Source organism: Mesoplodon bidens, assembly GCF_964165515.1.
Source record: "Mesoplodon bidens genome assembly, chromosome: 2".
NCBI classification, from domain to species: domain Eukaryota; kingdom Metazoa; phylum Chordata; class Mammalia; order Artiodactyla; family Ziphiidae; genus Mesoplodon; species Mesoplodon bidens.
In genome coordinates, this window is record NC_138177.1 from 104,579,586 (window position 1) to 104,592,865 (window position 13,280).

General features: G+C 37.9%; 1 protein-coding gene across 8 annotated transcripts in view; it reads left to right on the forward strand.

Moving 5' to 3' along the window:
* EVI5 (ecotropic viral integration site 5) overlaps positions 1–13,280 on the forward strand; it is a 250,785-nt gene that overhangs the window by 166,798 nt on the left and 70,707 nt on the right. For all 8 annotated transcript variants that reach the window (XM_081226568.1, XM_081226566.1, XM_081226567.1 and 5 more), the window contains one exon: positions 4,037–4,132. In XM_081226568.1, the coding sequence (XP_081082694.1) occupies positions 4,037–4,132 (96 nt within the window). The remainder of the gene's footprint in view (positions 1–4,036; positions 4,133–13,280) is intronic.

The window sequence follows — 13,280 nt, forward strand, 5'->3', positions numbered from 1 at the left end:
GCATGGGCTCTAGGCACGTGGGCTTCAGTAGTTGTGGTACACGGGTTCAGTAGTTGTGGCACATGGGCTTAGTTGCTCCGTGACATGTGGGATCTTCCCGGATCAGGGATCTAACCTGTGTCCCTGGCATTGGCAGTTTCATTCTTAACCACTGCGCCACCAGGGAAGTCCCTCAGCAACTAATTTTAGCGTTTATTAGGGGATAATGCTTGTAGCGATAAATGTAATTTTTTTTTTAGCTTTTTAAATTTTTATTTACTTATTTATTTTATTTTTGGCTGTGCTGGGTCTTCGTTTCTGTGTGAGGGCTTTCTCTAGTTGTGGCGAGCAGGGGCCACTCTTCATCACGGTGCGCGGGCCTCTCACTGTCGCGGCCTCTCTTGTTGCGGAGCACAAGCTCCAGATGCGCAGGCTCAGTAGTTGTGGCTCATGGGCTTAGTTGCTCCGCAGCATGTGGGATCTTCCCAGACCAGGGCCCAAACCCGTGTCCCTGCATTGGCAGGCAGATTCTCAACCACTGCGTCACCAGGAAAGCCCTGTAATTATTTTTTAAAGAACACAAGTGCCACTGTGTGTGGAGATGGATTTGAGGCGGGGTTAGAGAGGGATTTGATATGAGATCATCAGGTAATAGTATTGAATAAAAGACAGAGTTGCTAGCCTGGACTCAGGTGTTGGCAGTGGTACTAAAGCAGAGTAGATCAGTTCAGTATTTTTGTAGAGACTTGGTGATTGGATTGGAGAGGGGGAAGATTGGGAGAAAACTGATGCCCAAATTTTTGTTTTTTTACTTGATGGATATAATATTTTTATACAGTGTTAAAATTTGTAGAGTATAAGTGTATTAGTTATCTATTGCTATTTAACAAATTACCTCTAAAACTTAGTGGCTTAAAATAGCAGTAACCACTAATATTGCAGGGTTTCTGTGGATCAGAAATTCAGGAGCAGCTTAATCAAGTGGTTCTGATTGAGAGTCTCATGAGGCTGCAGTCATCTAAAGCCTTCACTAAAGCTAAAGGATGAGGTTTTTTAGGTGTCCCACTCACATGGTTACAAGGTAGTGCTGGCTGTTGGAGAGAGATCACTGTCCTCATGGGGCTTTCTCTTAGCAAAGGATATAGACAAACACCATTACAATGCAGTATGAGTAGTGCTATGATTGAGGAGGTATATAGAATACTATAATGGGCGTTTAGTGTTAAGGTCATGGTTCAAGCAAAGCTAACTAAGGAATGATTAAGCTGAGACCTTAAGGATACGTAGGAAGTAGTCAAGGAAAGGCAACAGAGTTCACTAGACAAAGGGAATAGCACATGTGAAGAGCAAAAGTGAAAAGGAACAATAGGTTTTTTGCTTGAACTGAGGAAGAAGTTCATTCTAGTTGGAGGGAAATGTGTGGTGAGGAATACTGGTGAGATGTGAAGCTAGAGCAGTAAATAGGGAGCCAAATAGTATAGAATATTGGACACCAGTAAAAGAACCTGTTATCTCAAGATCTGTGGAGTACCATTAAAGTGTTTAGAGGGTGACAGAAAGAGATTTGAACTTTATTAAACATAGACACAGACGTGTGCTGGAGCTGGCTAGTAAAGGCTTGCAAGAACCAGTTGTTACAAGATGTTATGGAAAAACCTGAATGAACTTTTTGGCCACCCCAATAAATTTTCAGGAATTTTGTGGCACATTTGTTAAACAGCCATATTAAAAATTGAATTAGTCAACATGATTAGACAAATTATGGTAGTAAATACTCAAATGTCATCATTTCCTAATTATTTTTACATTTTACTATTATCTGTGCTTTTGAGATTATTTATACCTATTTGTATCTGTTTAGTGGAAATACCAATGTGTGCTACTCATGTTATATTCATTAATGTTCACTAATGTTATGTCGACTTGAAAGGAGCCATGATGGGAGTATTTACACCACATTGGCAAACTACAAATCAGGGCTCGATTTATTGTTTTGTGGATTATCAAGACCAGAAGTTGGCGAACTATAGACCATATCCCAAATCTGTCTGGCTGCCTATTTTTGTAAATAAAGTTTTATTGGAATACAACCTTTCCCATTCATTTATATATTGTATATGGCCACTTTCACACTCCAGTGGCAGATAGAGTAGTTGTGATAGACTGTATGACCCACAAGTCTAAAATTATTTACTATCTGGCCCTTTAAGGAAAAGTTTTTGACTCCTGTTCTAGACTGTTAATGCAGATTAAAGCTTAAAAATGTGTTGTATCTTTAGTCTTTACATTATGAATAGCACAAAAATATCGAGGAAATCATTTTTCAGTGTTTGATTACTGTTATCAGAATGATAGTAATTCTATTATCAGAATAGATAACTTGAACAAAAATTAACCAACATTCATATCCATACTTCACTTTTTCCTCATTTTCAGTGGTAGATGACCTATGGATACAATAGTTTGGCAAAAATTAGTGAAAGCATTCTCTGAGAGTATATTGACTACAAAGAATTTATAATAGCATTATATATCTTATTAACTGTGTGTTGTATATTAGACATCTTCTATTTCAGTCTATATTAAAATATATAATAAATGTACATACAAACACATGTGTACACACGCACACGTACACACACTTGCTTGAGAGCTGGTTGTTAAGCACTTTCCAGCACAGCACTGGGTACAGAGACTACACTTTCTGGCCATGTACAAAATGGCAAAATATTTAAAGCAGTATTTGCTTGAAGTGAAGTACCAGTATCATATCTAAGATTAAAACATATATATATATATATATATTTTGAGTGAACTATTTCTTTATTGTTACACAGTAGGGTCATTTACAACTTTTTACCATTGTAAATAGTGTTTTGATGTACATATAATTGTGTACACTTGTCTGAAGATATATATATTTTAAATTTATTTATTTTTGGCTGCATTGGGTCTTTGTTGCTGCGTGCAGGCTTTCTCTAGTTGCAGCGAGCGGGGGCTACTCTTTGTTGTGGTGCATGGGCTTCTCATTGAGGTGGCTTCTCTTGTGGAGCACGGGCTCTAGGCGTGTGGGCTTCAGTAGTTGTGGCATGAGGGCTCAGTGGTTGTGGTGTGCAGGCTCTGGAGTGCAGGCTCAGTAGTTGTGGTGCACGAGCTTAGTTGCTCCGTGGCAAAAAATATATATTTTTTTAATTTAAAAGTTTAGTTATTATATTTTTACTAAATTTAGTATTTTTTTAATTTTTGGTATTATATTACTGTCAGGTGCTAAATTTCTCCTGTGGTCACCATGATGCACATTTTTGATACTAAGTGATTGCTAAATTTCAACTGAAGTTAATGAAGGAGCAAAATATTTTTGTATACCCCATTTTCCTCTGTCTTCATATTTTGTTACTTCTGGATCATTATTATTTAGCATGGATATTGTAGAATACAATTTTAGAGCTTTTCGTTTGTGAAATTTTGAAGTGGTAGAATTGATATTGTGCTTTTCCTAGGAAGATTAGAATTACGATATAATCTAAATTCTATTACTCTGCTTTGTAGTGTAATGTAAATACTCATTAAAGTTCATTGTCTCAGAAAAAATGTAGTATAATGTAAATACTCATTAACTTTCATGGCCTCAGAAAAAATGTAATTTTAAAAATATTATCTAGCTGTCATACTCTTAGTGTTTATATTCCCTGTTAATCTGTTGTCCTAGTTACGTGTTTGAAAGTTCTCAATAATTGTTTTTGGTTAAAAAATTAACAGCTTTCACAGTCACCAGTAATTTTAATCATTTTAATTAAATTAACTTTTAATTTAAAAGTTTGAGCAATATATATATATATGTGTGTGTGTGTGTGTGGTTTTAAAGATGGAATGCTATTCTATACATTTATTCTTCATTTTATACCAAGTTCAGGATATAATGGCATTTTTTCTCTCATTTAATCATGGGTTTATTTGTCACTTTCTAAATTTGAGGCATGTTACAAGTGTTTATGTTTTATTAATGGTTTGGTTTATTATATGATTTATTTTTGGTTTGTTTTGTTTACCACCCTAGAACAAGGAAGAAGTGATGGCTGTGAGACTTCGGGAAGCAGATAGCATAGCTGCTGTGGCTGAACTACAACAGCACATTGCTGAGCTTGAAATCCAGGTAATGCATGAAAATAATAAAGTACATGTAAAAATAATGCAGTTATTTCCCCTTCCCTCTGCACCTGAATAGTGACTTATGTCTTCATCCTAATGACTGTGCTTCTATTTTCAACACTACTCATTTCCAAGTCCATTTTTTTCTATTGTGGTAAAAATACACGTATTGCGGTAAAATTTACAATTTTAATGTATACAGTCTGTGACATTAAGTGCATTCTCATTGTTGTGCAGCAATTTCCAGAACTCTTCACCTTGCAAAACTGAAACTTTGTACCCATTAAACAACTCCCCATTCCCCTCTTTCCTCAACCCCTGGAAACCACCATTGTACTTTCTGTCTCTGAATTTGACTACTCTAAGTATCTTATATAAGTATTGATAAAATCATAGGATATTTGTCTTTCTGTGACTGGCTTATTTCACTTAGCATAACGTCATCAAGGTTCATTTATGTTGTAATATGTGTCAGAATTTCCTTCCTTTTTAAGGCTGAATAATATTCTGTTGTGTGTGCATACTACGTTTTGTTTATCCATTCATTCGTTGATGAACACTTAGATTGCTTCTACCTTTTGGCTATTGTGAATAATGCTGCTATGAATGTGAGTGTACAAATAGCTGTTTGAATCCTTGTTTTCATTTCTGTTTTCATTCATACCCAGAAGTGGAATTGCTGAATCAGGTGGTAATTCTATGTTTAATTTTCTGAGGAATTGTTATACTGTTTTCCACAGCAGCTGCACCATTTTACATTCCCACCAGCAATGCACAGGGACTAGTTTTTCCACATCCTCACCAATACTTGTTAATTTTCTGGGTTGTTTTTTTTTTTTTAATACCCATCCTAATGGGTATGAAGTGGTATCTCATTGTGGTTTTGATTTGCGTTTCTCTAATGATTAATAATGTTGACCATTTTTTCATTGTGCTTATTTGCCATTATGTCTTTAGAGAAATGGCAGTTCAAGTCCTTTGCCCAGTTTTTAAATGGGTTGTTGTTGAGTTGTGGAAGTTTCTTATATATTCTCAATGTCAATCCTATATCAGATATAAACAGATATTTTTGTAGATATTTCCTCTCATTCTGTGGGCTGCAGAATTTTCTTAGCACCACCCTCTTTTGACTCTCTTCTTTCTTGTTGAACTTTATTTTCAGTCCTTTTTTCTCAGTTCTGAGTGTTTGTATTCCTCTGAGCATCCAAGTTTTTTGGCTTTTTAAAAACTACTCAGCGTACAACAATGAATTCTAATCTATCTCCATCCTAGCATGTTCCCCTAATCAATAATCTTACACCTTTAAAAACAAATTATGAAGACAAACAGAAAAGTTCATAAAACAAAGCTACATTATAATATGTATAAAAACAGAATCCATGTAACCACTACTTGGTCAAGATACAGAATATTGCCTATATTCCAGAAGTCTACCCAATCACACCCTTTTTCCTTATCCTGAATTTTATATCAGTCACTCCTCTAGTTTTCCTTTTAGTGGTGTCATCTTTGTATGCATCTCTCATCCACACAGTTTAGTTTTCCCTATTTCTGAATTTCGTATAGAGTCATGCTGAATATTTTCATTTGTGTCTCTTCTCTCTTTGTTCAGCACTGTATTAATGAGTCATGATTTTTATTGTTGCGACATGTTCCATTTCATGAATATGTCACAGCATACATATCCACTCTGATATTAGTGGTCATTTGTAAATTTCCAGATTGGGACTGTTATACACAATGCTGAGATCGTAAGCAATCTTGTACACTATACTGACTACGTGTGCACATGTTTCTGTAGCATGATGCCAGGGTGTGGAATGGCTGGGTCCTAAAGCATGCAGATCTTCAGTTTTATTTTCCAAAGTGTTTGTACCACTTTAACTGCCAACCACAGCCTACGAAAGTCCTGTTGTTCCACATCCTCCCCAACACTTGGTGGTGTCAGATGCTTTAATTTGTGCCAGTCTGGTGGATATGCAATGGTATTTCATCATGGTTTTAATTTGTATTTGCTGGATTACTAATGAGGTTGGCAGTTTGGATTTCATCTTTTATAAAGTGCCTATTAAAGTCTTTTGTGTATGTTTTTCTTTAGGATTAACTTTTTCTTATGTACGCGTAGTTCTTTCTAAGTTGATGTTATGTTTTACAGATAGCTACTCCCACTTTGTAACTTGTCATTTGTCGTTGTTGTTTTTAATTTATTGTGTCTTTTGATCAGTAGACCAGTATGTTTAATGGACAGTAGAGAACTCCTCCTGGAACTTGTACAGAAACTTCAAATTCAACACGTTTAAAAATCAAATGTGTTCCTATTCCAGCCAAAATGTTTTTATTCTTTTGTATCTCAAGTCTTGTTCAGTGGTATCATCTCGTCTTGAATTATTCAGCTTAGTAGGAACTTCACTTATGCTTTGCTTTTTTTTTTTTTTTTTGCGGTAAGCGGGCCTCTCACTGTTGTGGCCTCTCCCGTTGCGGAGCATAGGCTCCGGACGCGCGGGCTCAGCGGCCATGGCTCACAGGCCCAGCCACTCTGCAGCATGTGGGATCTTCCCGGACCAGGGCACGAACCCGTGTCCCCTGCATCGGCAGGAGGACTCTCAACCACTGCGCCACCAGGGAAGCCCCACTTATGCTTTTCTGTTTTTTTTTTTTTTCTTTTTTCTTTTTTTTTTATTATTTTTATTTTTTTATTTTTTTATTTTTTTAATTAGTTTCTGCTTTATAACAAAGTGAATCAGTCATACATATACATCTGTTCCCACATCCCTTCCCTCATGCATCTCCCTCCCTCCCACCCTCCCCATCCCACCCCTCCAGGCGGTCACATAGCACCAAGCTGATCTCCCTATGCTCTGCGGCTGCTTCCCACTATCTATCTACCTTACGTTTGGTAGTGTATATATGTCCATGCCTCTCTTTCGCTTTGTCACAGCTTACCCTTCCCCCTCCCCATATCCTCAAGTCCATTCTCAAGTAGGTCTGTGTCTTTATTCCCGTTTTGCCCCTAGGTTCTTCATGACATTTTTTTTTTTTAAATTCCGTATATATGTGTTAGCATACAGTATTTGTCTTTCTCTTTCTGACTAACTTCACTCTGTATGACAGACTCTAGGTCTATCCACCTCATTACAAATAGCTCAGTTTCGTTTCTTTTTATGGCTGAGTAATATTCCATTGTATATATGTGCCACATCTTCTTTATCCATTCATCCGATGATGGACACTTAGGTTGTTTCCAGCTCCGGGCTATTGTGAATAGAGCTGCAATGAACATTTTGGTACATGTCTCTTTTTTTTTTTTTTTTTTGCGGTAGGCGGGCCTCTCACTGTTGTGGCCCCTCCCCTTGCAGAGCACAGGCTCCGGATGCGCAGGCTCAGCAGCCATGGCTCACGGGCCCAGCCGCCCCGCGGCACGTGGGATCTTCCCAGACCGGGGCACGAACCCGTGTCCCCTGCATCGGCAGGCGGACTCTCAACCACTGCGCCACCAGGGAAGCCCGCATGTCTCTTTTTGAATTATGGTTTTCTCAGGGTATATGCCCAGTAGTGGGATTGCTGGGTCATATGGTAGTTCTATTTTTAGTTTTTTAAGGAACCTCCATACCGTTCTCCATAGTGGCTGTACCAATTCACATTCCCACCAGCAGTGCAAGAGTGTTCCCTTTTCTCCACACCCTCTCCAGCATTTATTGTTTCTAGATTTCTTGATGATGGCCATTCTGACTGGTGTGAGATGATATCTCATTGTAGTTTTGATTTGCATTTCTCTAATGATTAATGATGTTGAGCATTCTTTCATGTGTTTGTTGGCAGTCTGTATATCTTCTTTGGAGAAATGCCTATTTAAGTCTTCTGCCCATTTTTGGATTGGGTTGTCTGTTTTTTTGCTACTGAGCTGCATGAGCTGTTTATAAATTTTGGAGATTAATCCTTTGTCAGTTGCTTCATTTGCAAATATTTTCTCCCATTCTGAGGGTTGTCTTTTGGTCTTCTTTATGGTTTCCTTTGCTGTGCAAAAGCTTTGAAGTTTCATTAGGTCCCATTTGTTTATCTTTGTTTTTATTTCCATTTCTCTAGGAGGTGGGTCCAAAAGGATCTTGCTGTGATTTATGTCATAGAGTGTTCTACCTATGTTTTCCTCTAAGAGTTTGATAGTTTCTGGCCTTACATTTAAGTCTTTAATCCATTTTGAGCTTATTTTTGTGTATGGTGCTAGGGAATGATCTAATCTCAAACTTTTACATGTCCCTGTCCAGTTTTCCCAGCACCACTTATTGAAGAGGCTGTCCTTTCTCCACTGTACATTCCTGCCTCCTTTATCAAAGATAAGTTGGCCATATGTGCGTGGGTTTATCTCTGGGCTTTCTATCCTGATCCACTGATCTATCTTTCTGTTTTTATGCCAGTACCAGACTGTCTTAATTACTGTAGCTTTGTAGTATAGTCTGAAGTCAGGGAGCCTGATTCCTCCAGCTCCGTTTTTCGTTCTCAAGATTGCTTTAGCTATTCGGGGCCTTTTGTTTTTCCAAACAAATTTTGAAATTTTTTGTTCTAGTTCTGTGAAAAATGCCATTGGTAGTTTGATAGGGATTGCATTGAATCTGTAGATTGCTTTGGGTAGTAGAGTCATTTTCACAATATTGATTCTTCCAATCCAGGAGCATGGTATATCTCTCCATCTATTTGTATCATCTTTAATTTCTTTCATCAGTGTCTTATAGTTTTCTGCATACAGGTCTTTTGTCTCCTTAGGTAGGTTTATTCCTAGATATTTTATTCTTTTTGTTGCGATGGTAAATGGGAGTGTTTTCTTGATTTCATTTTCAGATTTTTCATCATTAGTGTACAGGAATGCCAGAGATTTCTGTACATTAATTTTATATCCTGCTACTTTACCAAATTCATTGATTAGCTCTAGTAGTTTTTCGGTAGCATCTTTAGGATTCTCTATGTATAGTATCATGTCATCTGCAAACAGTGATAGCTTTACTTCTTCTTTTCCAATTTGGATTCCTTTTATTTCCTTTTCTTCTCAGATTGCTGTGGCTAAAACTTCCAAAACTATGTTGAATAAGGGTGGTGAGACTGGGCAGCCTTGTCTTGTTCCTGATCTTAGTGGAAATGGTTTCAGTTTTTCACCATTGAGGACAATGTTGGCTGTGGGTTTGTCATATATGGCCTTTATTATGTTGAGGAAAGATCCCTCTATACCTACTTTCTGCAGGGTTTTTATCATAAATGGGTGTTGAATTTTGTCGAAAGCTTTCTCTGCATCTATTGAGATGATCATATGGTTTTTCTCCTTCAACTTGTTAATATGGTGTATTACATTGATTGATTTGCGTATATTGAAGAATCCTTGCATTCCTGGGATAAACCCCACTTGATCATGGTGTATGATCCTTTTAATGTGCTGTTGGATTCTGTTTGCTAGTATTTTGTTGAGGATTTTTGCATCTATGTTCATCAGTGATATTGGCCTGTAGTTTTCTTTCTTTGTGACATCCTTGCCTGGTTTTGGTATCAAGGTGATGTCGGCCTCGTAGAATGAGTTTGGGAGTGTTCCTCCCTCTGCTATATTTTGGAAGAGTTTGAGAAGGATAGGTGTTAGCTCTTCTCTAAATGTTTGATAGAATTCACCTGTGAAGCCATCTGGTCCTGGGCTTTTGTTTGATGGAAGATTTTTAATCACAGTTTCAATTTCAGTGCTTGTGATTGGTCTATTCATATTTTCTATTTCTTCCTGAGTCAGTCTTGGCAGGTTGTGCATTTCTAAGAATGTGTCCATTTCTTCCAGGTTGTCCATTTTATTGGAATAGAGTTGCTTATAGTAATCTCTCATAATCTTTTGTATTTCTGCAGTGTCAGTTGTTACTTCTCCTTTTTCATTTCTAATTCTATTGATTTGAGTCTTCTCCCTTTTTTTCTTGATGAGTCTGGCTAATGGTTTGTCAATTTTGTTTATCTTCTCAAAGAACCAGCTTTTAGTTTGGTTGATCTTTGCTATCGTTTCCTTCATTTCTTTTTCATTTATTTCTGATCTGATCTTTATGATTTCTTTCCTTCTGCTAGCTTTGGGGTATTTTTGTTCTTCTTTCTCTAATTGCTTTAGGTGCAGGGTCAGGTTGTTTACTCGAAATGCTTCCTGTTTCTTAAGGTGGGATTGTATTGCTATAAACTTCCCCCTTAGAACTGCTTTTGCTGCGTCCCATAGGTTTTGGGTCGTCGTGTCTCCATTGTCATTTGTTTCTAGGTATTTTTAAATTTCCTCTTTGATTTCTTCAGTGATCACTTCGTTATTGAGTAGTGTATTGTTTAGCCTCCATGTGTTTGTATTTTTTACACATCTTTTCCTGTAATTGATGTCTAGTCTCATAGCATTGTGGTCGGAGAAGATACTTGATACAATTTCAATTTTCTTAAAATTACCGAGGCTTGATTTGTGACCCAAGATATGATCTATCCTGGAGAATGTTCCATGAGCACTTGAGAAAAATGTGTATTCTGTTGTTTTTGGATGGAATGTCCTATAAATATCAACTAAGTCCATCTCGTTTAATGTATCATTTAAAGCTTGTGTTTCCTTATTTATTTTCATTTTGGATGATCTGTCCATTGGTGAAAGTGGGGTGTTAAAGTCCCCTACTATGATTGTGTTACTGTCGATTTCCCCTTTTATGGCTGTTAGTATTTGCCTTATGTATTGAGGTGCTCCTATGTTGGGTGCATAAATATTTACAATTGTTATATCTTCTTCTTGGATCGATCCCTTTATCGTTATGTAGTGTCCTTCCTTGTCTCTTCTAATAGTCTTTATTTTAAAGTCTATTTTGTCTGATATAAGAATTGCTACTCCAGCTTTCTTTTGGTTTCCATTTGCATGGAATATCTTTTTCCATCCCTTTACTTTCAATCTGTATGTGTCTCTAGGTCTGAAGTGTGTCTCTTGTAGACAGCATATATATGGGTCTTGTTTTTGTATCCATTCAGCCACTCTGTGTCTTTTGGTGGGAGCATTTAGTCCATTTACATTTAAGGTAATTATTGATATGTATGTTCCTATTCCCATTTCCTTAATTGCTTTGGGTTCGTTATTGTAGGTCTTTTCCTTCTGTTGTGTTTCTTGCCTAGAGAAGTTCCTTTAGCATTTGTTGTAAAGCTGGTTTGGTGGTGCTGAACTCTCTCAGCTTTTGCTTGTCTGTAAAGGTTTTAATTTCTCCATCAAATCTGAATGAGATCCTTGCTGGGTAGAGTAATCTAGGTTGCAGGTTTCTCTCCTTCATCACTTTAATTATGTCCTGCCACTCCCTTCTGGCTTGTAGGGTTTCTGCTGAGAGATCAGCTGTTATCCTGATGGGGATTCCCTTGTGTGTTATTTGTTGTTTTTGCCTTGCTGCTTTTAATATGATTTCTTTGTGTTTAATTTTTGACAGTTTGATTAATATGTGTCTTGGTGTATTTCTCCTTGGATTTATTCTGTATGGGACTCTCTGTGCCTCCTGGACTTGATTAACTATTTCCTTTCCCATATTGGGGAAGTTTTCAACTATAATCTCTTCAAATATTTTCTCAGTCCCTTTCTTTTTCTCTTCTTCTTCTGGAACCCCTATAATTCGAATGTTGGTGCGTTTAATGTTGTCCCAGAGGTCTCTGAGACTGTCCTCTGTTCTTTTCATTCTTTTTTCTTTATTTTGCTCTGCATCAGTTATTTCCACTATTTTATCTTCCACCTCACTTATCCGTTCTTCTGCCTCAGTTATTCTGCTATTGATCCCATCTAGAGTATTTTTCATTTCATTTATTGTGTTTTTAATCGATGCTTGATTCATCTTTAGTTCTTCTAGGTCCTTGTTAACTGTTTCTTGCATGTTGTCTATTCTATTTCCAAGATTATGGATCTTGGAAATAGAATCTTGGATCAGCTTTACTATCATTATTCTGAATTCTTTTTCAGGTAGACTGCCTATTACCTCTTCATTTGTTAGGTCTGGTAGGTGTTTATCTTGCTCCTTCTCCTGCTGTGTGTTTTTCTGCCTTCTCATTTTGCTTATGTTACTGTGTTTGGGGTCTCCTTTTTGCCGGCTGCAGATTCGTAGTTCCCGTTGTTTTTGGTGTCTGACCCCAGTGGCTAAGGTTGTTTCAGTAGGTTGTGTAGGCTTCCTGGTGGGGGGGACTAATTCCTGTGCTCTGGTAGTTGAGGCTCGATCTTGTCTTTCTGGTGGACAGGTCCACGTCTGGTGGTGTGTTTTGGGGTGCCTATGGCCTTATTATGTTTTTAGGTAGCCTCTCTGCTAATGGGTGGGGTTGTGTTCCTGCCTTGCTAGTTGCTTGGCATAGGGTGACCCTCACTGTAGCTTGCTGGTCGTTGACTGAAGCTGGGTGCTGGTGTTGGGATGGAGATCTCTGGGAGATTTTCGCTGCTTGATATTATGTGGAGCTGGGAGGTCTCTTGTGGACCCGTGTCCTGAAGTTGGCTCTCCCACTTCAGAGGCACAGCACTGGCTCCTGGCTGCAGCACCAAGAGCCTTTCATCCACCCGGCTCAGAATAACAGGGAGAAAAAGTAGAAAGAAAGAATTAGTAGAAGAAAGAAAGAGAGAGGGAAAGAAAGGAAGAAGGGAAGAAAGGAAGGAAGGAAGGAAGAAAGAAAGGAGGGAGGGAGGGAGGAAGGATGGAAAGAAAGAAGGAAAGAAAGGAGGGAGGGAGGGAGGAAGGAAAGGAAGAAAGACAGGAGGGAGGGAGGAAGGAAAGAAAAAGAAAGTGGAAAGAAGAAGGGTGGGAGGGAGGAAAGAAAAAGAAAGAAGGAAAGGAGGAGCGGAGGGAGGGAGGGAGGAAGGGAGAGTAGGAAAAAAAGAAAGAGCAGGTAAAGTAAAATAGAATAAAGTATGAAATATAGTAGCGTTATTAAAATTAGAAAGCAATTATTGAAAAAAAAAAAAAAAACACCGGACCGATAAAACCCTGGGACATATGGTGGAAGCAAAGTTATACAGAGAGAATCTTACACAGAAGATTACACATACACATTCACAAAAAGAGAGCAGGGGGAAAAATCAAAAATCTTGCTCTCCAAGTCCACCTCCTCAATTTGGGATAATTCGTTGTAAAAAGAGGAAAAGGGCGAGAAGTCTGAAATCTTGCTCTCTA